The sequence below is a fragment of the Leopardus geoffroyi genome, chromosome X (genome assembly GCF_018350155.1).
Source record: "Leopardus geoffroyi isolate Oge1 chromosome X, O.geoffroyi_Oge1_pat1.0, whole genome shotgun sequence".
NCBI classification, from domain to species: Eukaryota; Metazoa; Chordata; class Mammalia; order Carnivora; family Felidae; genus Leopardus; species Leopardus geoffroyi.
Window position 1 is genome coordinate 89,266,003 of NC_059343.1, and position 27,710 is coordinate 89,293,712.

Below are 27,710 nucleotides of genomic sequence, written 5' to 3' on the forward strand. Positions count from 1 at the left end.
AGCCTCTGAATGGAGCTCTGGGAAGCCAAGGTGGCATCTGGACTCCAGTTTCCTGGTACTTCCAGTCTGAATCGCGCTACAATGGCTGTTTCCTGAGCCAATCAGTGAAGTAGAGGTTAAAGCTGAGCCATTGTTTCAGCCTCCCAGGGAGCCATGGATACAGGGCTGCCCTTTTAATCCCTCATGCAAGCAGTTAAGTCAGCCAGTTCCTTGGCATTAAGGTTGAAAGGCCCCCTAGTGCCAAGTACTGTAGAAATCCCCAAGGCCCATTTGGTCTCCTAGGTTGTCTGAGACTTCTTTCACCAGGCTTTAAGTTGGTCAATGGGATTAACCTCCTGAGCTGCTGCCAGAGTGGAATGTTCAGGTACAAAGCAAGGAAATTAAAAAACCAAAGGATTAAATCAGTGACGACAGAGGTATTTGGGCCCCCAAGGACCTAATTGAATGGCTGACTTGGCTTTCTATGAATTGAAAAGCATCAAGTAGCTGCAAGCCCCAGGATTCTAATGGGGGGCTGTGAAGGGGATTCCACAACAAGGGAAGGAAATTCAATGGGGGCCAGCCCCACAGCATGGGCTTGGGGACCCCTGGCCTTGCCAAGGTTAGAGTGTATAGTCAGATAATTCCCTGAGCAGGAAAGCCGCGGGGGCATCAGTCTGTGGGCTTGTGTGCTGTTTTCTCACCTGGACGGCCTATGGGAAGACCCCAGAAACACATAAGGATAAAAGGGATTAAAAAGGATTTTAGTGGCTCTGCAAAAACTCAACGTCAGTCATGTGGCCTGCAGTAAGTGGGGGGTGCCATAGTCACTGAGGCAGGGGAGAGGAGGGCGGTGCAAGAAAAAGACAAGCTTCAAACACTAGGCCAGAAGCAGGGGGTGTCAGCCCCCAGGCCCAGTGAAGGCCACTTTGGCCACAGGCCCTCAGAGGCAGGCTCATCAGAGAGGCAGGCCACCGTATAGTCATCCTCCTCTCGAGCTTCTCCCCTCAAGACCAAGCAGGCTCCCCTCGGTCCCAGCCAAAGTGGTGGACATGGCTAGACCCACCTCCACAACCAGGGCAGCTTCTCTAACTGGGAAAGGCAGGGGGAGGCTGAAGCACATAGTTGAGGGGGAATGAGGCCATGGGGGAGGGGCGGGGAGTGATCTGTGGTAACATTTTGGAAGCCAAACTACAGAAATCCATTCTGCTCAGCACTGCAAGGGTCACTTGAGATTGGAAACATGAGGGGTCGGAAATGTCAAATGTCCTTCTAAACCCTGTGCAGGTCTCAGGGCTGCTATGGCTCTCAGGGCACCAGGGCCCAGGGCCCAGCTTAAGTCTGTCAAGCTGGGGCCCCTCCTCCAAAGGACCTACCTGAAGGGCCTGGAAAGCCTGGTGCTCCTGGGAGCCCGGGTTTGCCCTTGATGCCGAATCGGCCATCAGGCCCTGGGGACCCTGGCTGTCCCACGTGGCCTGGTGTTCCAGGCCTGCCCCGTTCACCTTTGGGGCCCAGCAAGCCTGACTTCCCAGGCAGACCTAATGAAAGCAAGGAGCAGATGGTCACAGTCTGGATCAATAGCAGGGACTGGTCACCACACCAACTTGCAGTGCAGAAGCCTGGCCCGGGGTACACCCCAAATGCCATTGTCTTCTCGGCGCCAGCCTTGCTGCTGTTCCCAGCAGCAAAATCACAGGCTTTACGAGAAATCTAACTATTCCTTGTGGTCACTTCTGGATTTACTAAGAAAGGAGAATAGACTCAGGTGATTTAAGAAAAAGTTCCCAACAGGGAGAGACAGAACAAAATGACTTTTTATTTTTAACCTGCCAGTTAATTCACCAGCCCAGGCTCATGCGTATATTCATGCAAGCGTACCCGCCACGGGAAGACTTTCTGTAGATTGTTAAATATGTGAGTCAAAAAGAGTCACCCTTGGGTCCTGGAAGGCCAGGGTCTCCAGGAAATCCTTGGTCCCCTGGCAATCCCTGTAGGCCTTGCTCCCCCGGAGCACCATTTTCAGCACCATAGATGTCACCAGAGGCTCCCTTGGAACCTGGTAAACCTGGACTGCCAATTTTCCCAGGCAAGCCATCTTTTCCAGGGAGCCCAGGAAACCCAGGCAAGCCCTTCTCCCCACGAGGTCCAGGAAATCCTAAATGTAAAGAGGCAAAAATAAAAGACCATGGAGGTTTAGAAGTAACAGGTCTGGGTAGAGATCTCTGACACAGATTTTCTTTATCTATTATAAAAGCTAACTAGGGGCACCTGGGTAGCTCAGTCAGTTAAACATCTGACTTTGGCTCAGGTCATGATCTCATGGTTTGTGGGTTTGAGCCCCATGTCGGGCTCTGTGCTGACAGCTCAGAGCCTGGAGCCTGCTTTGCATTCTGTGTCTCCCTCTCTCTCTGCCCCTTCCTTGCTGGAGTTCTCTCTCTCTCTCTCTCTCTCTCTTTCTCTCTCAGAAATAATAAACATTTTTTTAAAAAGCTAACTAACATATTAATAATGTGTGTCACTTCTCTTGAAAGTCAGGAGCGCCCTGGTCCTGGGAGGACTTGCCAGAAGCAAGGACTGTGCCATGTGAACCGGAGAAGGTTCTAGCTCAGTGAGGCCAGGCCTTCAGCTGAGCTCAGCAACCCACTCTTGGGGCTGATCCACTGGCCAAAGAGCATAGATTACATCCAGGACTTCCTGTTAAAGGCCCAATTCTTCTGAAGTCATCTAACCCCTGCTGTCTTGCCTCCTTCTTCCTCGGGGGTGGAGGAAATTGAAGCACCAAGAAACCATAGATTGTGTGGCCCAAGATGAGCCTTGTGCTGTAGAGCAGGGTTGTTCTCAAATTGAGTGTGGGTCAGAACCACCTGGAGGAGAAGGTGCTTGGTAAAATCCAGATTGCTGGGCACCGCCCCCCTAGAGCTTCTGATTAGTAACTCTGCCAAGGGTCTCCAAATCTGCCTTGTTAACAAATTCCCAGATGATGCTGGTGCTGCAGGGAACACAGTTTGAGAACCACTGGTGCAGCATAGAACAAGGTTGCAAGAGGGTGTGAGCAAAGGGATAGATATGAACCACTTCTCTCTGACTCATCTGGATCTCTTTCTCTGAGCTAGAGGGAGTTGATCCAAGAAATTGCCAGAGGTACTTGGCAGTCAGATAACCTGGTAGAGTACTAGTTCTGTCACTAGTGGTTTTGTGACCTCAAGCAAGTCACTTTCCATTTGAGCCTCAATTTCCTCATCTGAATATGAAGAGGTTGTTCCAGCTGATGGCCCTTATTGCTCTGATATACTGTCACTCTCTATCTTGAAGCTCTGCCTTGCCTGAGTATGAAGTCAAAGCCATCCCACTCAGGGACGCCTGGGTGGCTCAGTCAAGCCTCTGGCTTAGGCTCAGGTCATGATCTTGCCGTTCATGAGTTCAAGCCTCACGTCAGGCTCTGTGCTAACAGTTCAGAGCCTGGAGCCTGCTTCAGATTCTGCATTTCCCTCTCTCTCTGCCCTTCCCCTACTTGTACTCTCCCTCTCTCTCAAAAATAAATACAACATTTAAAAAAACCCCTCCCCCCTCCCCTACTTGTACTCTCTCTCTCAAAAATAAATAAAAAATTTAAAAAAAAGTCCATCCCACCCACACCAGAGTGTGAACCTAACTTCCTATAATCAGGGGATGGCTACCACAATACAAACTCACACTCACACAAAAGGAGAAGCAGGCAAGGAAAAGCTTCTTTCCTTACCTGGCAGTTCAGGAAGGTGAACTAATCCTGGACTTCCAGCCTTTCCTTTATTTCCACGCAATCCAGGCTGGCCTGCAATCCCAGGGAGGCCACGGGCCCCCTTAGGACCTGCAAACCCAAACATGAATCAAGAGGGGAAAGGAAAGTCAGTGCGGCTGGTTTCATTTGTAATGTCCACTCAAGAATCCTAGTCTCTTGGAGGGCCTCTTACTCTTACCTCCCCACACAGACCTCTCCAGGAGCCATTCTATTGCCTCAATCCTCAAGGCTGCCCTCTCAGGAAGAATGTGGATCCCCAAATGCTACCAAGCTATGCCCTGCTTCCTTCAGCCCACGGCCTTTACAAGTGTGTTCAATGGCTTTCTTTGGCCTCATTCCATACCTGGGAATCCGGGAGCTCCTGGTAAGCCTGATGGACCGTATGATCCAGGAATTATACACGGCAAGGTGACCCCTGTAAATGGTAACATGTAAGCATCTTGTGAGCCCACTAAGTTGGGTGGGCTCTCCTAGCATGCTCCTTTTCTCCAGTTCTGTTGGATGAGCCAACCAAGCTCTTCCCACCCAGCAGCTTGGAGCCCATGCAAAAAAATTGTGGCATCAGAAGCTCTCGGGAGTTACCCCCTAGTGCAACTGCTTATAGGTAAGAGTACTCCTAGTGTCCAAGTGCCAGAATGTCACCTCCTAAACCATCAATGTCCAGTGGGCAGGCATCTATCTATGCATCTACCTATGCAGTAGATGTTACCTAACAAGATTTCCTAGAGGTAGCCTATGTAGGAGCAGCAGCAAATGGCAATGACCTCCTCACCCTACCCTCATATGAAGCCTCTCCCTAGGATGGGTGCTTGGGGATAGGCCTGAGGATCTATTATGGCCATGTGACTAGACTGGAGGGTTTGAAGTCAAGACCCCTCAAGTTCACATGTCTGCCCTTTTCTTGGAATGAAAACAAACTATTGGGTTCTTTTCCTAAACCATCAGGTTCTTTTGACCCACAGCACTTGGGATCTACAGAAACCTATTGATGATTACTGTGGGTGAGAGGTAGCTGTATTTCTGTATCAGACAAACACTGAAGGCCAGTCTCTTGGCCATGGCAGACAAACAATGACCATTCCCTCAGCTCCTCCTTTGAAAATGTCAACTCTGGTACTCAGGGAGATGCAGTAGTCAATTTCAGTGTTCAAGACTTTGAAGTTGGCATGCATAGCCTTCCCCTAGCAAATTCTTCCTTGCTCATTCATAATTCAAATAAAAAGAGTCTACACAAGATCACAGAGGGGAGGTTTAATAAAATACCGATGAACAAATTTTGTGTAGGCTCCCTCAAGTGCCATTTACAAATAATTGCTATGCTAATTAAAATCAGTCTTGCCTATTCATTAAAACATCCCCCAAGGCCTGCTTTAAGCCACAGAGCCAACAGTTCTAGTAAACTGCTATAGTTTTTGCCTGTACCTAAAATAAATCACAAATTGCCTTTCTTAAAGATATGTTTACAATCTATGATTTAGACTGCTTACTCAACTAGATGGCATTCCTTCTGCACTTGCTCTATTCACAAAGAAACATGGGGAATTGAATATAGTGTATTGGTTAAGAGGTGGGGGCTCTTAACCAATACACTATAGACACCGAGCCAGACAGACCTGAGCTTGTATACTAGTTCTGCTATTAACCAGCTGTTTGGACAAGATACTTAACCTCTCTGAGCCTCATGTATAAAACGGGAGCTACTTTTCTCATGTGGCACTTGTGAGGATTATATGAAATAATGCTAACAGCATTCTGCACAGTGTCTGGCACCTTGGCGGTTGCTCAGCAAACAGTAGTTTTTTATTATCTTATTTAAGGAGGAGCATTCAGAAGAGCTCCTCCAAGACCAGCCCCTGGTTTCTACCTTAGTCAGGTTAGTGATGCTACTTTGTAGCCTGGGTAGCAACTTTCCGCCTTGTAGACCTCAGGTTCCCATAGCCACACTTCTACAGGTGGAGATAGCCATAGGCCTGATCTTGCCCCATTAGTGGTCACACCCATCTCCATCCTGCCAGACATTGAAATGATGGCACTATTTCTCAGGGCTATTTCCCTACTGTGGAACTATAACCTATGGGCAAGCACCTTATGATGAGATGCCTCACTGGGAGAGGACTGCCAGTCCTGTGTTCAGCTTGGGCCTCAGTCCCTTGGACTAGGCTGAAGAACTGCCTCCCTAGATGGTATCATGAGAGGGATCCCGCAGAAGATTCTCCTGCCCCAAATATTTCAATAGCCCATTGACTCCAATGTATCAAACACTGCAGTTCCATCGCTTTCAAGCTTACAACAAACAGTAAAACACAAATATCTCTGCGCTGGGTCCAAACATGAACCATCCATCCTCACTCAATCATCAGATAAGTTTCATAAATTCTCTTTGCCTGTGACAGCCAGATTAAAAACAAACGTTTAGAGCATGGGGCCAAGGTCAGGCATCGGAAAGGTTCCAGGACAGGACAAATAATGACAAAAGGGAAGATGGAAATCAAGGGCATGTTTCCCTTTTGCCTCAGACCAGGCCTGTACACCACAGCACCCTTGTGTATGCAAGTGGAGGGTCAAAATGCTGAGAAGGTAAGACCTTCAAGTCATCCTGGTATCTGGCTCTTTCACATTACATCTCTGTCTTCTACTTCACATCTGTGAATTCAGAGCCTTCTCTTCAACAAAGCATAAATCAGCTTTATCCATGTTCTGTTCTATAACACACAATCTAATTAGTCAGGATTTCCTCCATAAATGCCCAAATTCATCGTCAAAATAAAAAGCACCTCTGCTTATCAAGATTCTATCATTTCAGTTTACTCTGGGTCCAGCGAATAAACATCAGACATGTGTTCATCTTCCAGCTACCTCTCAAGGCAAGTTACAACCCCAGCTAAGTTCATAAAATGAAGGTGCTCAAGGCAGACATCAGCAAAGCCATCAACAAGCATGGTGAAGGAAATCAGTCCCTCTCAGAGACTGCATGCCCATTTACTCCTGTATCCCCTCCCAAAAATCAGGAGTGACAGTGTCAGTGTCAGCCTTCATGCACCCCTCCCCAGCCAAAGGCTCTAGCATGGTGCTCAGGCCATCATGAGTGTTTGCGAGAAAGGTGAACAAAAAGGAAGGGACATCTTGGCAACATCAGTGTTTGAGAACCTCGAGGCTGAGCTAGCTCTCACCTCCCTCTGTGTCTAAGCCTCCTTTACCAATGCTCTCCCTGCAGCAACAGTCACCTAGACCAATCAAGTAAAGAAGAAAATTAAACCCGGACAGAAGTTCCTTGAGGCCCAAGGGGAGTCTTGTCTGCAGACTGGGTATGCCCACTAATCAAATTCCCTATCCAGATCGAATGGAGAGAGCTGGCACCCACACAGGATCAAGGACACAGTTGCTGTTTCAATAATAACCAGGGTAATTGATTACTGTGACCATCTGGATGAGAGCCTCTTTGGAAACAGCCAGTTGTCTGCTCGTCCAAGGTTTGTAATGACTCACACCACTAGGTTGAAAAGCTTCTAGTGACTACATCCCCATCCAATGCAGCTGCTCTAGCCTGGGCCACCACTGGTTGGAGTGAACACATTTAAAGAACAGCATCCCTTCGTTTTCATGGCAACAGTAATGGCCATAATGCAAATGTCAGGGGCTCCCAAGTTATGTCTTTTTAAAATTGTGGAAAAAAAAGATAGGTTTGAGGAGTTATATGTGGTTGCCATGGAAAGAAAAAGAAAGCTAATGCTCTTATCGGAAGTAATTTTTTGGAAAGTCTTGGTACTACAACAAGAACATTTTCTGCATAGGGTATCTCTCAGGCTAGAGCTTACTATATCACTATATTCCTAAGAACTTTCTGTGTCTGGGGCCTAGTGAAGTTTAGGATACAAATGGTCCCATGGGCCTCCTTCTGTTGACTCAGCCTGTTTTCAAGCAGTCAGAATGTTGATAATAGCCAGATTTGAGTGTGTGTAAGTATATAGGTAACTCAGTATATAACTCAGTTTAAAACCCAGTTGCCTACAGAAATGGTTGGCCTAGAATAAAAACCCAATTGGCACAGGGGTAGTGGAATGACCATGAATAATATCTCTGGGAACAGAGATGGAGGCAAAGCTAGGACTTCCAAAAGTACAATACTTTAGTTTGATAAAATTCCTCACAGCCTTCACAGGGTTTTGTAAACTGAAATACAACTTGGTTTTAAGAATCTTGAATCATCAATTTTTAACATATACCATCATCCTTGGTATGCCAACACATGCAAGTAGATTTTAAAGTCAATAAACATGACAAGACCTGGTTTCTGTCTTCTTTTTTGGTAATTCTTCAAGGTGACAAGGTAGAATGAGAAGAAATAGGTCTAAGAAATAGCCCCTTGGTTATTGAGAAGCCCTTTTCTTCTGTGAGTATATATTAGTATCTTATGGAACATTACACTATACTAGGCAAATTGAGAAATGCTAAAAAGAATTGCCTTCTTTAGTATCCAGACACTTACAAAGCAGTTGGGAAAACTAAAAGCATTAATGGAAGAAAACATGTAATTTAAGAGGAAATGGCATATGTTGTGGAGGTCAAGAGAAGGTTTAGTGGAGAAGTAGGCGTGTACCCTGAAAGACAGATAAAATCTGACTGCACAGAAAAAAAAGAGGAAGAGCATTCCAGAAAAAGGCAACCGCTTGTAGCTTTGGACTAGCGGCGAGACGTGATGATATCAGTGCTTTACAAATACTGAATTGGCAGCATTGTTCATAGCAGAACTGAGTGAGGAAAGTCTGGAGGTAGGGGATGAGAAACCACTTAGGAAGCTGTTTGTCATTCACTCACTCATCCATCCATCCATCCACTCATCCTTACTTCCAATGTCATTCACTCACTCATCCATCCATTCATCCATCCACTCATCCTTCCTTCCAACTGTCCATTTATTCTGAAAAGCATGTAGGTATTTGATAAGCTTAGGTGTGAGACAATGAGAACTTAGTAGCAAGAAGAGGAGGGAAAGAATACAAGAAGCACTGCAAATGAAGAATAAGAAATGAATTTCAAGTTTTCAAACTTCAGATAACAATAAGGATGGTGCTGCTAATGGAAACAGAAGTTGGGATGGAGAGCTATTCTGGCTGTATGCAAGAAGGTGACTTATTAACATAGCACCATCACAATCTACAAGCAGGACTGTCACTCCCTACAATTCCTGAAATGCTGATAGAAAAAGAAGATATAGAAATGCGAGGGGTTTAAGGTATGAAATAAAGATTAGACTAGATACAAGTAGAGTCTCTTCTCAATCTGAGATCTCATGAATTAAGGAAAGGTTCCTCTCTGGTGATGATAGTACCATATAACTTAAGAGGACACCTATCCAATCTCTCGCTCATTACTTCAATGATACTTGTAGCAAATGGCCATCCAGCATCTGCTTGAAATTTTCCAGGGATTATGAGCTCACAACCTCCCAAGACAGCTCTGTTACATTTTCAGACTGCTGTTAGGAAGTCTTTTTTGTTTTGTTTTGTTTTTACTAAGTAGAACTGAAGTCTAGTCTAGATTGCTCTGTATAAGTGTACCACAATTATGTACAATTATGATCCTTTGTCCTCATGAAAAACCTTAAAAAATTGCAAGAAGTGATTATAACCAGCCAAAATTCTTCTTATGACACATTTCATGTACCTGGGTCATATCTACACTCTACAAGGGGTCAGTTTTTCAAGTCCATGGCCATCTGATTCCATGACTCACCTGGAAGCCCAGGGAGGCCTTGCTTCCCTGGTAATCCATCTATTCCTTGATCTCCAGGAAGCCCACGAGGTCCGGGAGATCCCGGCAGTCCATTTCCTGGGGGACCAGCTGGACCACTGTGGCCCTTTTCACCAGGAAGTCCTGGTAACCCCTTCTCACCTGGGAAGCCCTGTCCACCATCACCCTAGAGAACACATAAGAAAGAATGCAATCCCAACTTAAAGATTTATCCTGAGTTGTTTGACCATAGGAAAGAGGTAGCCAGTGTGACCGATGTTTGGTTTTTTGTTAAAATTCTCCGTCACTCTAGTTTATCAATCAGTTCCTCTGACTTAGTTCATTTAGTTCATGGAAATGAAGTTTGTCAATTCTTGATGATCTGATAATACAAAATATTCTAGACCAGTGGTGGGGAGGGGGCAGGAAACTGGAGCAAGGTAACAGTCCCTGGCAGGGGTTGGGTCACAGAAAGCAGCCGGATTACCTGCAAGGGAAAGCTGAGAAGCTAAAGCATTTTCAGTGATATGGTCAATGGGTACTAGCATTTCTCAAATGAGGCAATGACCCATTTTGAGAAAAAGATTCCCATTTTACAGAAAAGAAAAGCACAGAGCACAGAGTTTCAGTGGCAGAAGTGGGAGGAGATGTTCTACCCTGTCTCATGGTTAGTGGCCATCAGGACCCCCACTAAGTCAGATGTGAGGATTTATAGAGCTTATCACCCAGGAACTATCAACTTACTGGGAGGCCTGGCAGACCTGGTAAACCTGGTACTCCATCCTTCCCTGGGATTCCTGTTTTACCAGGGAGCCCCTGGGGGCCAGGATCACCCCGCTCCCCTGGCATCCTTGATCTTGAACTGAGAGTTGGCTCCCCTTTCTCTCCTTTGCGGCCTGCAGGACCCCGAGGTCCAAATAAACCCTGCAAAACAGACAAAAGGGAACAATCAGGAGATGTATACATTATAGGACTCTGGTACCTAGCATAGGTCTGACCTAAAGCAGAACCTTGGGTACATTTTGGCACTGTTCAGGGCACTTGATAATTTCCTCATCTGGGATTACAACTGCCCATTTCTTTTCTTATCCTTTCTAAATCTTTGAAATTTTTGAGGATGTTAACCCTGTCTTAATTCGATTTCATCTTCAGGGCCCAGCGCAGTGTTAGGCAAATACAAATAATTTTGTGGAAGGAAAAGAGGGATTAAGGAAGTGGGGGAAGGGAGGGAACATAGGTAGGTCAAAGCAGAAAGGGACTTTGGAGATCAGCTAGTCTGACTTTTTCATATTACAGATCAAAACCCTGAAGCTTTGTTTTATTCCAATCTGTCTTTCCTGTGTTTTAGGAACGTGACTGGGGAGGAGTACGGGGCACTGGAAAGCTCCTATTGCTCCCTCAGGGCCAAAGTTTGGTGAGACTTACTGGAGTCCCTGATGGGCCCTGTGTACCCCCAGGGCCTGGATCTCCTCTGGTTCCTTTAAGGCCTGGAAGGCCAATGAGACCTTGTGACCCAGGCAGGCCTGGCTCCCCAGGTGGTCCAATGTTAGGGACACCGCCATCACAAGCACAAAACCCCGAGTCGCCTGGAGGAGAAAAAGACAACATTAAACAAAATAGACCATCTTTCTAAGAAAAAGGATGATACAACAGTGGTAATTTGTGACTTGAACAACTCCCTGGAGGGAATCAGAATGTCCACAAAGAACAAACTCACATGAACTAGGTTTATGAACCAGATCTACTCTCTATCAAAGTACATTTGTACCAGTGATTTGATTTCATTAGTCTCAGGGGAGACAACCCAGCGATCAGTGAGTCTAATTAATGTACAGCCAGAGTTAAGAACCACTGCCCTATGCTAACCACTTGGATCTGGAATCTAAGCCACTCAAAAATTCTCTTCATCATAATGTCTTTTCCCTTGTGTTCTGTACACAGAGACAAATGTCCAATAAATGTATGACAGGGATTTTGGCAAAGCACCTTTGAAGTGGTATCAAGGAATCACTAACACTATAGCCCAGCCACCTGTACCTTCCATGCTTATGGTGTGGAAAATGAGAACTTAGGCCAATGTAGGTGACTCTGAGGTCCCCTAACATCCTGAAGGGCCTCTTTTTACTTTCAGAAAATTGATAATCCCTGAAACTTGGAAAGAACAGTCTGTAGCATTTCTCAAGAGTGATCCATGGGTCACAGTCAGTTATGTTGCCTGTTCATAAGGCAGCTTGCTGGGCCTCACCCCAATTCTAATAAAGCAGACTCTCAGGAGGCCAGAACCAAGAATCTAATTTTGAGTAATCTCCCTTAGGTGATTCTCATGTACAGTGAAGCTTGAGAATCACCATCACTATTCCAGACTTAGGGAAAACCTTCTGGTCCCATGGGAATATAGAATGGGGAGCATTAGAGTTATATCTTTTCAGGAGCGAGAATGGTATCCGGAAGTACACTAGCTCTGTAGTGAGTCACACAAAGGCAAAGGTTAACATCCTAAGTCAAAACTTGCAATTCCATCTCCTTTTTCTCCAAATAGTCCTCCTGGCAGCTGAACAACAGAGATGGAGCTTTTAAAAACTTCTCAACTAGCTCCTATACTTACGTAGTGACATTTTATGATTCAGTAATGAGAAAGGGGAAGAGTAAATTAGGACCTCTCTGCTTGAGGCTGAGAAGAGCTGTTAACTCTGCGAGAGAAGGGGAAAGATCTCAGATAACTTGAACTCCCTAGGCCATCCCCAAACCTCTCTGGAGCCCAGAGTTTCACCTCTTCCTCCACTTAGGCCTGGGCTGCAACTAAAATGAATTGATTTATTTGAGCTTTAAGCATCTGCATCTCAAGAGTATGAAACAGAGGAATGACCCAAAGGCAGCAAGAAGATGGACAGAGCAGTGTGGCCAAAGGCTGGCATAATCAGCCCTTCAACATCGGGGGGTGGGAAGGGAGATGCAGTTATTTTTCTGGAGCCAGTTGGTTGTTTCAGAGTGCCAACTCTTGACCTTTTCAGAGTCCTATCCTTCAGACTGAAGTTAATGATAAGTGGCATCCATCCTTGGCCTTGCAAGCTGAAAAGTGTTGCCGCATGTACTGGTTAATAACTGGGGTTAACGGCAACAGCTTCTGCAGGTGGACACAATAGGACGAGCAGCCTGCAAGCCACTTTGTTCTATGTGACCTCAACTTCCAGCCTCAGTCTCAGAGCCCTAAACATAGCCCTTCCAACAATCTTAAAACCAAATCCCCGATCAAGATCCCAAATTGCTTTTGTTCACATTCCCAAGGCCATTAGTTTGCTCATTCCCCGGAAAGCTTTCTGCAAGGAGTGTGGGGAACAAAGAAACCCAAGGGGACAAAATTACCTTTTATTCCTTTGAGGCCTGGGTTTCCTTTTGGACCTTGTTCTCCTCGGAGACCAGGGAACCCTGGCTCTGTGTTCTGTAGTGTTCCAGTCTCAAATGTTCGACCTTCAGGACAAAGGAAGCATGAAGGATCTCACACGAGCCTAGACTCACATGACTCAGCACAGCAGCTCAGTCACTAAGGACTAAGCATCCTTGAGGCTAAACAACCGAAGCAGACACAGGGACCCAAAGTCTGTAGCAAGTCTTATCCCTTATTGACTCTATTCATTCTACTACTGCTTACAGAAGGTCTACTATGTTCCAGGCACTGGACTAGACAGTGAGGGTACAGGAATGACCCAGATAGCTTCAGTAAGCCAACAGGCCCAAAGTCTACCCCAGAAAGTTTGAGGGAATGGGTGCAAGCTGCAGAAGTCATGGGGTTTAGATTACAAACAAGCACACTGGGCATCTTTCTAGCCTTTCTCTTAGAATCTAGAATTCCATACTCAGGTAGGAGACTTAGGGGAAATAAGCCTTGTAGAGGCTTTTAGCAACCATCTTGAGGATCCAGGCTTGGCTTTCCATTTCTCAGGCTCTCAGCCCACCCCACTGGAGCTTGAAGGAGCCAATGTTGCTTCATCATGAGCTGCAAGACCAGAGGCCAAGGGGCTGAGAACAGTGGAGGGTGGAATGAAATGAGTACAGAAATTGGAAGGAATTAGATAGTGTTTGGTTATTGAGGTGGCCTTAGCTTGCTTTTTTCTTGATGAGCACTCTGAGTGCTGTGGTCGTTAACCTGTAGAAGAAGGCTCTGACTCAGAGAGAACAAGGCCTTTGTCACTGCCCCTCTGCCAGTCATTGTGTATCCTGGCTATTTCTCCTGTGAAATGCTCTCTCCCTCAAAAATCATGAGTGTTCTGCCATCTGGGTCACACCTGAGTCTCAACACCAAAGAGAAAAATGAATGACTTACCAGGTGGGCCTGCTAGGCCTGGTAAGCCTGGCAAACCGCCTCTGCCAGGGGGGCCAGCTGCCCCAACTGTGGTGCGGCCTGGGTTTCCTTTGTCCCCCTTGAGACCTGGAACTCCTTGGTGCCCTAGGGCACCTGGGACACCTGGAAGAATAAGCCCACACAATAATGCTACTCATGTCACCCTACCCTTCAGGGGCATTGCAATCAGTGGCATACATTGGAAACTAACTCCAAGGGAAGAATTTGGAAAAGCATTTGCCCTTCTCTTGCATCAGAGTTAGACAGCTCATTAGGAATCATCTAGCCTAACTCCTCAGTAAGTTGAGACCCAAAGTCATGAGGAAACATGGTCAAGGGCGCAAAGCTTTTTAGTGGCAAACCTGAGAGGGAAACCTGGTCTCCAGCCTTGTACTTTGTGATTTTTCAACCTTGGTAGTGGGATCAGCTGTACCTCCTCCAGTGGCTGCTTTAAAAGCACAGGTATCCTTACAGATGCCCATCTCCAAGGAACTTAGAAACTGATGCCTTTAAAAGCAATGTCTGAAGCTTTATATTTGGGTCACCATGGCCTCTCAGAATCTGGCATGCCCTTTCTCTATTTACTACTATAGAATGATATACAGGTATGCCCCTCCAATTGTTGTTTCAAGGGTGTCATCCATAGGATCCTGGGCCATTTAGTGCCTGAGTTAAGCACAGAGTGAGGATCTGGGTACAAACTCTTCTCTGGGCTTTTGTTGGCCCCTTCTGGCAAGCATCAGCTGGGATGGCACATCCACAGAAGAGTGACAGGGTTCTAGCAGGCCAACACTGGCCCCCTCTGGTTACCACAAACCTCAGTAGAGTTGCCTGTTTAGCAATGCTACATTATTCAGGCCAAAAGAAAGCTGTTCACCCAGGTCCTATCTTCATATACATTAGCTTTGGGACAGTGGTAGGGAGCTTAGTGACTACCATTTACCTTTCCTTTGACTTTGGCTAGGTACATACCCAGACCAGAATGGATAGAGGACAGATCTGTGCAGGGGGTGAGTTAGTTTGCTTTACCTGGTAAAGCTGGCAAGCCAGGGAGGCCGGAAGGTCCAGGCAGGCCCTGGACGCCTTCATCTCCTTTAAGTCCTGGGAGGCCTGGCACACCAGGGTCTCCAGGGTAACCTGGCATTGTGATGAAAGAAAAAAGCCATAAGCAAACCCAGAGAAGGCCCACTAATGTCACAAAATGTCTAAGAGGAGTTGCAAGGAGATGTCCTCATGGTGGACGTGCCTTTCTTGTACTTCATAGGTCTCTCAGATGCTAATGGCCTCAGTGATAATGGGCCCACTTGAGCTAAGTCTCCATTAATGTCCAGAACCAGTCTGGCCAGGGTTTACCTTCCATGGTAAGATCTGGTAGGTACTAGGAACGTTTTTCTACTACTACCAACCTGCTGTCATGCATCAAATGTCTACTATTTGTGTTACAGTGTTGAAGTCTACCACTCATATTATGCACATAGGTTCCCTGGAAGTGGAACATAAGAAGCCGCTGTCGATCATTAACACCTTGGCTTCAAAGAATTTACTGGCTAGGGCATGGGCCAGAGAAGATGAGAGAGGAGAAATAATTTAGGACACTCAGGTAGAAGAGGCACAATAGTAGAAGCCTTTGCTCAAGCAAAGAGTAGTTAGAGACACTGGGCATATGGATGTTTGGAGAAGGCAATGGAAAGAGTTGGATACTTCTCCACCTCCTATGAAATCGTCAAACCCAAGCATGAATGGGATCATGTAGATGAGACACCAAGTGTCTCATGGTACAAGGCTGCAGTCAGCCTGGCTGGGGAGGATACCAATCCTTCCCTAAGCATCTTTAAGAGAACAATTTTCAGCAAGTTCAGGCCCAGTCTGACCCAAATCCTAGTCTTAGTGGACCCAACACAAACATGAAGCATAGGGCTTGACTTCTTTGCCCAAAGACATTGCAGTTCAATTTTCTAAGTACAGGACTCATGAGGGGCCCTTGAGGGTGTTGGGTTTAGCAGCAATCCAGTGGCTGACAAAGTACCCTTTTCACAATCGCAGGGAATATAGAATTTAAGTCCTGGTCCTTTCTTTTTCACTCAAATCAATGAAAAGTTGCACCTGAGATCACAGCACCATCCGTATCGATGTAAACATCTGGGCCTGGCAAGCCAATGCCACCCTTTTCGCCCTGTAAAGATTCAATGCGTTAAATGCAAATATTTCTGTGACCTCATCACTCAAGATCTATGTGCCTTCAAAACCACTCCTCAGGGAAATGAAAGGTTTCTCTTCCTGCAACCCCTGATTCCCAGGGCCAACTAGTCCATAGGTTAATTCCAGAGTTCAATAAATTTCAGATGAAGGCAACATAAGGCAGGCCAGAGGCCTTACACTCAATTGCAAACCTGTCAAAAACAAGGGATCTCAATTTTATTTTGCAACCTGACTCAAGGATAATCTGCTTCTGGACCCGAGGAACATGTCACAAGAACAGACAACATTGCTGCACCAAAGAGGTGCAAAGGAAGGAGCAGTTGCAAAATTTTCTCCACACTTAGCAGGCCTAAGACTCTGCTACCATCACTGGCCTTGTTAGTGGATGATGTCAGGCAGAGGAAGTCAAAGGACTTTCCAAAAGGGTGACTCAGTCCCCAAAAGGGGGACTCAGGTATCAGAATCAGATACAATGGCATATCCAGGTAGGGTGGTGGGAGCTGCCTGTCCTAGGTACAGGCAATGAGGGGGTGCATCGTCTGTAGAGAATTTAAAAACAATCCCTCCAAAAAAATTTGGCAATTCTAAACCATGTCAGTAGTAGAATATTCTTCCTTGTAGAGATGGATTTGCTTTCACAGCCTCCCCCTTTTAGTCTGCCATTGATCAAGTGGAATCTAAGGAATGCTCAATGGCTTTGTGTGTTAAAAGTAGTTCATGCACTGAAGTGCATATGAAAAGAGTAACCTTTAAAATGTTAAAAAATACTTCATCTCATCTGTAGGCATTTGTTAACGTCCAAGAGTTTGTATCCTCCTTCCCCCCGCCCCGCCCTCAATTCATTTTGAAAACCTAATGCCTAAGGTGATGGTATTAGGATGTGGCATCTTTGGGAAGTGATCAGGTCATAAGGGTGGAGCTAATGCCCTTAAGAGGACTAATGCCCTTATAAGAAAAGGCCAAGAGAGCTAGCTTGCCCCTTCCACCATGTGAGGACACAGTGAGAAGTCAGTGACATGGAAGAGGACCCTCACCCAACCATTCTGGCACCATGATCTCCGGCTTCTCAAAACTGTGAGAAATAATTTTCTGTTGTTTATAAGTCACCCAGTCTGTGATATTTTCTTATAGCAGCCAAATGGACTAAACAGCATTTATGGTAATTTTTCACTCTTCCACCTCCCCAATCCAGGATTTTCACTTCCCAACAACATTACCTTAATTCCTGGAAATCCATTAAATCCAGGGAAACCTGAGGACCCTTTCTTGCCCTGCGACAGAAACATAGTTACAACTAAGTCAAATGTCTAAGAGCATATGGGGGACTGGTCTTTGGACGAGGCCAGGGCAAATGGCACAGGGACGTTGGCTGGCATGCCAGAGTATTCCAGGAGTCTACCTGACTCTGGAGGGTGTAAAAGGTTCCAGAAGGCAATATGGACAAGGTAGCCACCTTGCATCTTAGGAGGTATAAGGGCCACCGGCTAGAGATGAATACAAGCAGGCTGGCCTTGCTAGACCCTGATAACGTAATAAGTAAGTATGACCATGGTACGGCACTGGATTGGTAGCACTGGAGACTCTGCTTCTTGGGTCAAGATAAAAGAAGATAGTGGCTGAGATTATACCAAAGAGAGGTAGATACTTTGTATTATAAGCAGTGATTCCCTTTGGACTGATGGCCACATTAAGTAAAGCAAGAGGGCCTTTTAATTATGACTTTACATGTGGGCTTTTAATGATATTAACCAAAATACCTGACTCCCTGGGGGGCCTCGGAGTCCTTCTAAACCCATGGGACCCTGTAAAGAGAATGGAGGCACTTTAGAAAGATTAATAGCCCACACTAGAAAAAGCCAATAGACTTACATAACAAAGCTATCCAACTGAGTTCAGGATTTTGCCTATCCTAAAATCAGGTAAGAGAATGTTCCTAGACCTGGCTTAATGACTTTTCTTCTAAGCACTAATCCATCAGGCTGAATAACCACACAGAGCATTTTTAAAGAGCTAAACAAATGGAAACATTTTAAGTACTAGGTGGAATTTGGTAGAAGGGATGGGTGGTATTATACTTAGTGTGCATTAGTTCCAAGTCATGAGACTTTTTAAATAGATTGTGGGAGGGCCTCTTGTCTCTCACCCCAAATGCATTCTTGGTTGGTGATTATGTCTTTTCAAGACAAGAGAGTAAAGTAGAGGAAGAAATGGTGGGGTAATGGGTGAACACTGCTGAATATTCAAAATACTCTTAACAAGATTTATGATCACACTAAAATCATAATTTTCTAAAATATGACTTCTTTAAGGCTAAAGGTTGGCCAATTGCTTACAGCCCAACATCTAAGTGACTGAAACACTTAAAATCACCGAGGCTAACAATTATTTCTTCACTTGAATTGAGCTTATTATCAGAAATTGTTGATTGCAAACATCACTATGTTCTAGAACATCCCAGGCTTGTTTCTGTCCTATAAAGATTGTACTTGGCCTTCTTTCTTCCATTCCTGCAACACCCACACTCTTGCCCACATTCCCTCAGGATAAAATATAATTAAAACAAGACAACACTCACACCATTTTTAGCCCAGAAGATAATTATGTACAACAAAGAGAGTAAGTAGGCTGAGGAGCCATTCCTTATTCAAAGGAGCCACTAAGTCAAGGAAATGGGGCAAAGTGAAAAGGAGGAGATCATAGAGACCTGTCAGAGGGCTGAGGAAGAGAAATAAAAGAAGCTTTGGTGGCCATCAGGTTACATAACATAAAGATGCAAACAGGACAAAAAAATATGGACTGGGTGACTTGACAGACTTAGGCAAGCAACATTCCAGGTTCATACCCTAGGTCCTGGCAAACCAGGGATTCCCTTTTCACCCTTTTCTCCAGCAGTTCCAAATCCCTAAAGGAAAAAAGAAACCACAAATTATAACATCCATTTCTTCATAGGTCTCCTGGCTCCATCCAAAGCAGGGAAGTAACTTTAAATCAGTGCCACTGACCTATTGGGGAGGCTCATCATGATGAGTCTCTTGTCACTGAGAAACACATGGGTCCTGAATATAATTTGGACCACCGATTCAAGGTTCCCTCTTGGTTTTAGAAGTAATGTCATGTTCCCCTAAACACTAGTACATGTATTCATAGCAACATGGACTGACAGCATAAAAATGATTAAATATCTAACCTCATTGGTTTTACAGATGGTAACACTAACATTCAGAAGGGTTAAGCATGTCATATGGGTTACAGAATCAATGAGATGGCCAGGTCTTCAAATTTCCATTCCAGGGCCCTTTCCATGAAAATAGGCTGTCTTCCATCACCTAGGAACTCATTTCTTTGACCCACAGATGGAGAATTTTGTTAATTGTTGGGGGTCGATACTAGAGGGAAGAGCTTTTGCCCTCTGGAGACATGATGACTGTGTCATTCTCTTCAGTGGGAAGGATTATTTCTTTCTAGGTGTGGTCTAGAACCCTGCAGACCCTAGCAGTACTCTGAAGGGCACTATGAGATGGTCTTCAATCCCTCTTGCCCTGCTCAAAGACTGAAGACTTTCAGTCATAGACCTGACTTGGGGACAAGCAGAAATCCAAAGAGCAGACTGAGAAAAGCTTCCTTCCCTCTGGGTCCAAGGCAAGCATATTCTGGGCCTTTGAGATACAGAAAAGTTCATTATTAAAGTGGATAGAGTCTTTCATGGCAAACCTCATCAAGGCCATTTTGTTGTTACTGTTTAAAATTGGACTTTCTCGAGCATAGATTTTGGCAAACAACATTCATGCCTATTGTAAGAGTAAAGGAAGCAGTGATTCTTTCTCAAATGTAAGCTTGTAAAAGATGGTAAATGTTGTGGCATGTCTCCTGTTGTCCTCTTGATGTGACCTGGCTCAGCTGGTTATGCAGGCTCTGCTCTAATCCCACTTAGAGTTTTTCCTTCTTCTTACATACTCAGAGCACTCCCATGGGTACTGAAAGCTGGCTGAACAAACCTTAGCTTTGTAGGCCCAAGTTGTGTTTGTTTTGTTTTGTTTTTTAATGTGTTTTTTTTTTGTGTGTGTGTGTGTGTCTTTTTTATTGCGGGGTCGAGTGTGCATCTGTGAAGGGTCTAGTTCAAAGCAAGCTTTGGTTCCTTCTCGCCTTTCTTTTTTCTACATCAATAGTTGTGTGTCAACTGGGTCAGACCTCATGCTGAATAGGATTTCTATTTGAAAGGCCTATGCGTCAAATGAACTCAAACTTACTTGAAATCTGTTCTGCATCTCAAATGGGAAACCAAGGCATGCTGCCACCTGGTGGAATCTGTCTATGGGTCTCTGAAGCCAAACATCATGCAGCTTTCCCTGGTCTGGCCATGGAAGCTATAGCAGCCCACACTGCCCCAGACTCTTACAGCACTGAGATGACTTAAATGTATGAAAGTTTGTAAGCAGGAGGTCTATTTCACACTCACTTCCATCTCCTCCAAGACATGTTACTCTGCAGGCTGAACACATACAAAGTGGTTCCATACATACTTGTTGAATTAAAAAGAATGACCCGGAGACCAAAACTGTTGCAAAAAGTGAAGCATGTCCTAGAACTGTCCAGGAACTGTCTCACACTCTCCACTTATCTTGCCTGTAGTTGGAAAGACAACGGGACTTTGTCCTCCTTCTTCAGAAAGCAGAAAGTGTATCAGGACTCTTGCTCTCTCAGAGAGCTTGTGCTACCATGTGAACAAAAATAAATACCCAAAAAGTTTAAAAAGGACAAAATCAAAGAAACTTATTTGTGTGTGTGTGTGTGTGTGTGTCTGTGTGTGTGTGTGTGGCGGGGGGTGGTGGTGGTTAAAGCCAATAAACCATACATGACTTGGCAAGATATTGGGATGTAGGCTTAGCTTGTCTCCCAGTACAGGAGGTACCATACAGGGCCCTGCTGAACAAGCTGTTCTAGAAAGATGTCCTGGGCCCCAACCCTCTCACAGTCAGTCCTTGTCATAAGCTGTCCTGCATCCACTGCTCCCATACCTCTTCTTACCAATGTCCAGGAAAACCTCACTAGAGCACTGGCTTAGCTGTTCATTTTTGGTTCAAGGTTGTTAGTGGCTCTGCAAAAACTCAACGTCAGTCACGTGGCCTGCAGTAAGTGGGGGGTGCCATAGTCACTGAGGCAGGGGAGAGGAGGGCGGTGCAAGAAAAAGACAAGCTTCAAACACTAGGCCAGAAGCAGGGGGTGTCAGCCCCCAGGCCCAGTGAAGGCCACTTTGGCCACAGGCCCTCAGAGGCAGGCTCATCAGAGAGGCAGGCCACCGTATAGTCATCCTCCTCTCGAGCTTCTCCCCTCAAGACCAAGCAGGCTCCCCTCGGTCCCAGCCAAAGTGGTGGACATGGCTAGACCCACCTCCACAACCAGGGCAGCTTCTCTAACTGGGAAAGGCAGGGGGGAGGCTGAAGCACATAGTTGAGGGGGAATGAGGCCATGGGGGAGGGGCGGGGAGTGATCTGTGGTAACATTTTGGAAGCCAAACTACAGAAATCCATTCTGCTCAGCACTGCAAGGGTCACTTGAGATTGGAAACATGAGGGGTCGGAAATGTCAAATGTCCTTCTAAACCCTGTGCAGGTCTCAGGGCTGCTATGGCTCTCAGGGCACCAGGGCCCAGGGCCCAGCTTAAGTCTGTCAAGCTGGGGCCCCTCCTCCAAAGGACCTACCTGAAGGGCCTGGAAAGCCTGGTGCTCAGTTGAAGGAGCACCCCACGTGTCCAGTAGTTGCCTCAGATCTACTCAATAGGTTCTTCAGGATTTGACAGTTTCCTCTTTTCTTTCCCCCCACCCCCTCCCGCTTATCTCTTCCATTCTGCCTTACCCTGTGTTTGCTGGTCCCCTGGACACAGGGCACACAGGTATAAGATTCTCTCTGATGCTCTCCATGAGAGTACCTGTGCCCACAACTGCTGGGGACAACATGGCAAAATGTGTGAAGCTGGGACTGAGCCAGAAAATCAGGGATGTTTGATCCTGCCAGAGGGGACAAGACAAAGAAGGTGACACATACATTTGTCAGGTTGGCCATTTGTCAGCAGCTCTTGCAAAGATTTGGGTTTGGATGGAAAGGAAACAAATGCTTAAAGAAAACATTTTTGAATTTCCTAGAGATTTGCATCCTCAGTGCTGCCATGTTTCTCAGTGACTGTAGATAACTGAAAGCTGATGTGCAGGCTTTGGATTTGAGAAGTGTGTTTCCTCTGGAAAGCCTAGAGCATCTCAAACACGTTACCATCTTTCTTCTTACAACCATTCTGTCAGAAGGCACATAAGGTGCCTGCAAATGTTCCCATTAGGCAGACAGACATATTAGAAGAAAGAATGATTTGCCCAGGGTCTTACATCAAATCCGTGCCAAAGTGGGCTGAGAACTCTGGGTTCTTGACTTCCACTCTCTGAAAATATTCTGTGCCACATGAAGGGAGGTATTTTCCAGCTTGGATGTCTTTACAGTCAACTGAGGTTTCTATTTTTCAGCCTACACAGTGAAACCCCAGAAATGCTGAGCTTGAAATGGTATTGCAGTTTATCACTGTGCATTCTTGTCAGTCAGTCTCCCTTTCTTTTACGGAACAAAAGGGAATGGGGTGAAACCGTAGTAGAGGAAGTCCTCTGAGGCACAACAGGAATGGGAGGAAATCGGAGGGAGGGAGCATGAGCCAGAGAACCCAATAACACCAGATATCATAAAATCCACCACCACGAGAAGAACGAACTAGACTGTAGGGAGCAGTATGATAAAGGCAGTATGAATTGGCTAGCTTTTGAGAAACTTGGATTCCAGTCTCAACTCTGCTAATGACTTGCTGTGTGACTCTGGACATGCCTCTTCATCCATTCAAGCCATGGTTTCCTTTTCATTACAGGGAGATAAGCCCATCCCACCTTACTTACCTCTTGGGGATGATGTGAGGTGATTAGAGTCTATGTACAATGCTCATAAAGGAAAGTACAAACCTTGTTTCCCAACCCACTTGCAAAGTATTTTGTATTTGTGTTATCCAATAGAAATATGTGAGCTACTGGGGCACCTGGGTGGTTCAGTCAGTTAAGCGTCCGACTTTGGCTCAGGTCATGATCTCATGGTTCGTGAGTTCGAGTCCTGCATCGAGTTCTGTGCTGACAGCTTGGAGTCCATAACCTGCTTTGGATTCTGTGTCTCCCTCACTCTGTGCCCCTCCTCATTCACGGTCTGTCTCTCTCTTTCTCTCAAAAATGAATAAACATTAAAAAAAATTTATGTTGATTTCTTTTTGAGAGACAGAGCACAAGGGGTGGAGGGACAGAGAGAGGAGACACAGAATCTGAAGCAGGCTCCAGGCTCTGAGCTGTCAGCACAGAGCCCGACACAGGGCTCCAACTCACAAACCATGAGATCATGACCTGAGCTGAAGTTGGACACTTAACCAACTGAGCCATGCAGGCACCCCCAAAATTTTTTTTCAAAAAAAGAAATACGTGAGCTACTACATTATTTTAACTTTTCTAGTAGCTACATTATAAAAGCAAAAGAAATTGGTGACATTAATTTTAATAACATTTTATATAACAAAATATATCATAAATATTGTCATTTTGACATTGAAGTAAAAAATATTAATGAGATTTTTTTTAAGTAGGCTCCATACCCAGTGTGGAGCCCAACATGGGGCTTGAACTTAAAACCGTGAGATCAAGACCTGAATTGATATCGAGAGTCAGATGTTTAACTGACTGAGCTACCCAGGCACCCCATTAATAAGATAGTTTAGATCATTTTTCTCATACCTAGTTTTTGAAATCCATGTGTACTTTACAATTACAGTATATCTCATTTCAGACAAGCCATATTTCAAGGCTTGGTGGCTACATGTGGTTAGTGGTTATAATATTGGACAGAACAGCTTTATACTTTGTAAAGAAATGTCACATATATTGTGAGTTGGGCCTCAAAATAGTAGATATGACCATTGCCATGTTACAGATATACAGAGAGGCTCAGAGACTTGAAAAGGTTCCAGAGCTGGACCTGGATCTGAAGTCTACATGTCCTGTGTCTAACTTCGGGGTTCTCCTCCTTTCTGATTCATTGGACATTGAACTGATTAAGATCAAGGACATAGGACAGATGATTCTCTGTGCCCCTGTGCTTCTACAGGCCATCATAGAAGCATTTCAAAGAACCGTAGGGAAACTCTGGAGTCATCTATCCCCACTTCAAGCAGAGGCAGGCCTGATCATCTTGAATTCATCCATTTTCCTCCTGACCCCTACACCCAATCCATGAACATTTTGTCAACTCCTTCTTCAAAACACATCTCACAATTTAAGAGACATATCAACCACATGTGATGTGTGGGCCTCGTTGGATTCTGATTCTAACAGGGCAAGTATAAAAAATATGTATTTATGAGATAATCATAAATCTGAATTCTGACTTAACTGACATAAAGTAATTACTGATAATTGATTAGCATTGATGATGTTGTAACTATGTTTTTAAAAAGTTCCTCTCTCTTAGAAATGCTGAACTATTTATGTTGAAATGATATGTCTCTTACTTGCTTCAGAGTGGCCGAGTTGCTAAATATTGAAGCTGAGTGACAAGTACAAGGGAGGATCATTATACCATTTTCTCCACTTGGTGTATGTTTAAAATGTCCCATAATAACAAGTCTACACTTTTTACATTTCGAATCCATGCACTTCTCTCCATTTTCATTGCTATCATCCTAGTGTAAACTACTACCATCTTTCCCCTGGATTGGTGCAGTAGCCTCTATTTGCTGCCTCAGCCTCCCCTCATCCTCCACACCCCACCCCTACCCCTGTCAGAATGATCTTCTTTAAAATGTAAGTCAGAGCCAGGGCGCCTGGGTGGCTCAGTCAGTTAAGCCTCTGACATTGGCTCGGGTCATGCTCTTGCAGTCTATGAGTTCGAGCCCTGTGTTGGGTTCTGTTCTGATAGCTCAGGGCCTGTCCTGACAGCTCAGGGCCTGGAGCCTGCTTTGGATTCTGTGTCTCTTTCTCTCTCTGCCCCTCCCCCACTCATGCTCTGTCTCTCTCTGTCAAAAATAAATATACATTGAAAAAAATTTTTTAAATGTAAGTCAGAGCCTTCTGATGGCTTCCTATTTCATTTAACACAAAAGCCACATTCGACCTACAAAGGGTCTGGCTCTTGCCTATCTCCCTGGTTCTTGCCTATCTCCCTGGTTCTTGCCTTTGCTGACTCTGTTCCACACACTCACTTTTTTGCTGTTCCTCACAAGCAGTGAAGTTTTGCCAACCTCAGGGTCTTGGCACTTACCAAAAACACTCTTGCTGATCTTCATTGACTCACTTCTCCATAATGTTCACTTCCTCAGAAAGGCTCTTCATGACCACTCTGCCCAAAGTAGCCCACCCCTTTTCTCAATCCACATTCCATCACTTTACCCTTTTTTATTATCTTCTATGTATCACTTGCTACTATATGAACTTGTCCTTGATACATTTGTTTACTTGTTTAGTGTCTGTATCCTCCCTCACTCCCCCATTAGAATGTACTCTCCTCAAGGACAAGGACTTTTACTTATTTGACTGTTATTTACTATTGTCTAGCAGAATGCCTGGAACATAGGGCCCCTCAAAAGGTATAAGTTGAGGGAAAGACTCTAAGGTACTCTAAGGTATAAGGGCAGATAGTGGAGTGAAGATAGGGCTACTAAGAGTAACTACCATTTACTGAACAATTGATATGTGCCAGGCAGGTACTAAGTCCTTTTCAGGCATTTATCTCACATAATCCTCATAACTACACCATTATCACCGCCCCCTCCCCCGTTTTTTGAGGGAAACTGGAACTCAGATAAGTTAAGAAAATTGTCCAAGTTCACAAAGGTAGAAATTAGTGAGACCAAAAGTCAAGCCTAGGTCTGTTTTAATTCTAGAGCTTGAGCTAATAACTGCTAAGATCTATGGCTTCATGAAGAACCATGCTAATGTCTCCATAGGTTTGAGAAACAAGAATATTTCCTTAAATGCCTTCTAACAATGAAGATGATAGAATTGTCTACAATAACCACAGGAAGAGGTATTCCTGTTAGCCTTCTATTGCTATAGTTCTTGTCCAATCAGGTCCTTAAATGCATGTTGACCAAACAGGGAGACTTACTGGGAGACCTGGAGGGCCACTTATTCCTGGTAAACCTGGAAGCCCTGGTTCACCCTGAAAAATCAACCAAAGATTAGTGAGTAATAGCAGGAAACAGTGAACACAAAGGACATGGCTCCATTGAGCTGCATGGGATGAGCAGTGGGGAACCAATGGGGTATCAGGTGGTGTAAATTCCCCAGGATTCCCAACTAATAACTGTGGCAGGATATCAGCTTAGGGAACCCTTGTGGTGTGGGAAGGACCAAGGCCCACGGCAGGGAATGGAAACTGTCTAAAACAGAATCTCAAATGTTGAGGCTAATTGGGAGACAGAAAAGACAGTCATCTGTTATCTTCCTAGTGGAAGAGCTGTTCAGTGTGATTTCCTGTTACAAATTATAGGTTGCAAAGAAATCAATGGTTTGGAGAAAAAAGTAACAACTACAGTTTGGATAGGGACCCATAACACTCTAATTTGTCTTTCCCTGATATGCTAATTTACTTATTTGTGCCATGAAAGGGCTCCCTAAGGTTTGGGAATGATCAGGGAGGCAGGTGATCTTTCATATGTTCCCAAAGTGTTCCCAAATTATTACTTTCTGTAAACCTGAAGAGGGCCTGGAGCTATTGCTTTCTCAAAGACAAAATTAAAGACATGGAAGTAAGCACCTTCCCTTGACTGGGCCCCTTGACCACAGGAGCAGAGTCACAAAACTTAAGGGAACCCCAGGGAGGAAGGAAGGAAGGAAGGAAATGCAGGTTACTGAAAGATACCTGCATACTTTAACAGCATACAGGCATTCAAATACACACCCACTCACATCGAAATAGAGATTATAACATATCTCAGTTAAACAGGTCTAACAGCTTTAGCCTTGGTAGTTCAGATCAGGTGAATTAGGGCATCTACTGCCTCTTAGTGACAGTATATTCTATTTGTAAGGTCAGGTTTTGAGGGCAAATAACTTCTTTAAAAAGATAATTTAAAAGCAACCATTTATACCCTATGTGTTCTGTCATAGTGCTTTGGGGACAACATAAGTATTGAGAGGGTTGGGAGTTAGGACGAAAAAACCCAATCATTTAATGTTTGTTTTAAGTTATTCAGCATCTTGATAATTGAATTTGAAAAAGCAAAACACAGAAAATAGGACTTAAATAAATACTCAGGAGCCCAGGCCCACTCACAGCCACACACCAACACACAGACATTTTACAGAGCTTTTTGCAAGGGACAAAACAAAGAAGGCTTTACCCTCACTTCCAAACAAAAAAGCATTACCCAGAATATCTTTCCAATATAGCCTCGTTATTACAGTTGAACTTTGGTATTAATAGGAAAAGGATTATTAACATTTCCTGGGCTTAAATATTCACTACCTTGGATCCTTTCTTCCCTTTGGGAAATCCCATAAATTCCAGTTCTCCAGTAGATGGTGGGGGTCCTGCAGGGCCTGGGAGGCCAACATCCCCCTGTAAGATCAAAGGGAATGTTAAGCAAAGCAGAAACCACACGGACCACTTCAGAGGCTAGGT

The 27,710-nt window shown here is 44.9% G+C and overlaps 1 protein-coding gene across 4 annotated transcripts in view; it reads right to left on the reverse strand.

The window, feature by feature from the left end:
• COL4A6 (collagen type IV alpha 6 chain) overlaps window positions 1–27,710 on the reverse strand; it is a 295,848-nt gene that overhangs the window by 21,741 nt on the left and 246,397 nt on the right. For 3 of the 4 annotated variants that reach the window (XM_045472451.1, XM_045472448.1, XM_045472447.1), the window contains 17 exons: window positions 27,555–27,647; window positions 26,193–26,246; window positions 18,868–18,927; window positions 17,783–17,827; window positions 17,243–17,296; window positions 15,930–15,999; window positions 14,856–14,963; window positions 13,809–13,949; window positions 12,851–12,955; window positions 10,913–11,073; window positions 10,232–10,411; window positions 9,491–9,674; window positions 6,928–6,981; window positions 4,101–4,172; window positions 3,719–3,826; window positions 1,913–2,134; window positions 1,356–1,517 (listed from right to left, as the gene is read on the reverse strand). In XM_045472451.1, the coding sequence (XP_045328407.1) occupies window positions 1,356–1,517; window positions 1,913–2,134; window positions 3,719–3,826; window positions 4,101–4,172; window positions 6,928–6,981; window positions 9,491–9,674; window positions 10,232–10,411; window positions 10,913–11,073; window positions 12,851–12,955; window positions 13,809–13,949; window positions 14,856–14,963; window positions 15,930–15,999; window positions 17,243–17,296; window positions 17,783–17,827; window positions 18,868–18,927; window positions 26,193–26,246; window positions 27,555–27,647 (1,873 nt within the window). The remainder of the gene's footprint in view (window positions 1–1,355; window positions 1,518–1,912; window positions 2,135–3,718; window positions 3,827–4,100; window positions 4,173–6,927; window positions 6,982–9,490; window positions 9,675–10,231; window positions 10,412–10,912; window positions 11,074–12,850; window positions 12,956–13,808; window positions 13,950–14,855; window positions 14,964–15,929; window positions 16,000–17,242; window positions 17,297–17,782; window positions 17,828–18,867; window positions 18,928–26,192; window positions 26,247–27,554; window positions 27,648–27,710) is intronic. The other variant, XM_045472450.1, reaches the window with a different exon arrangement.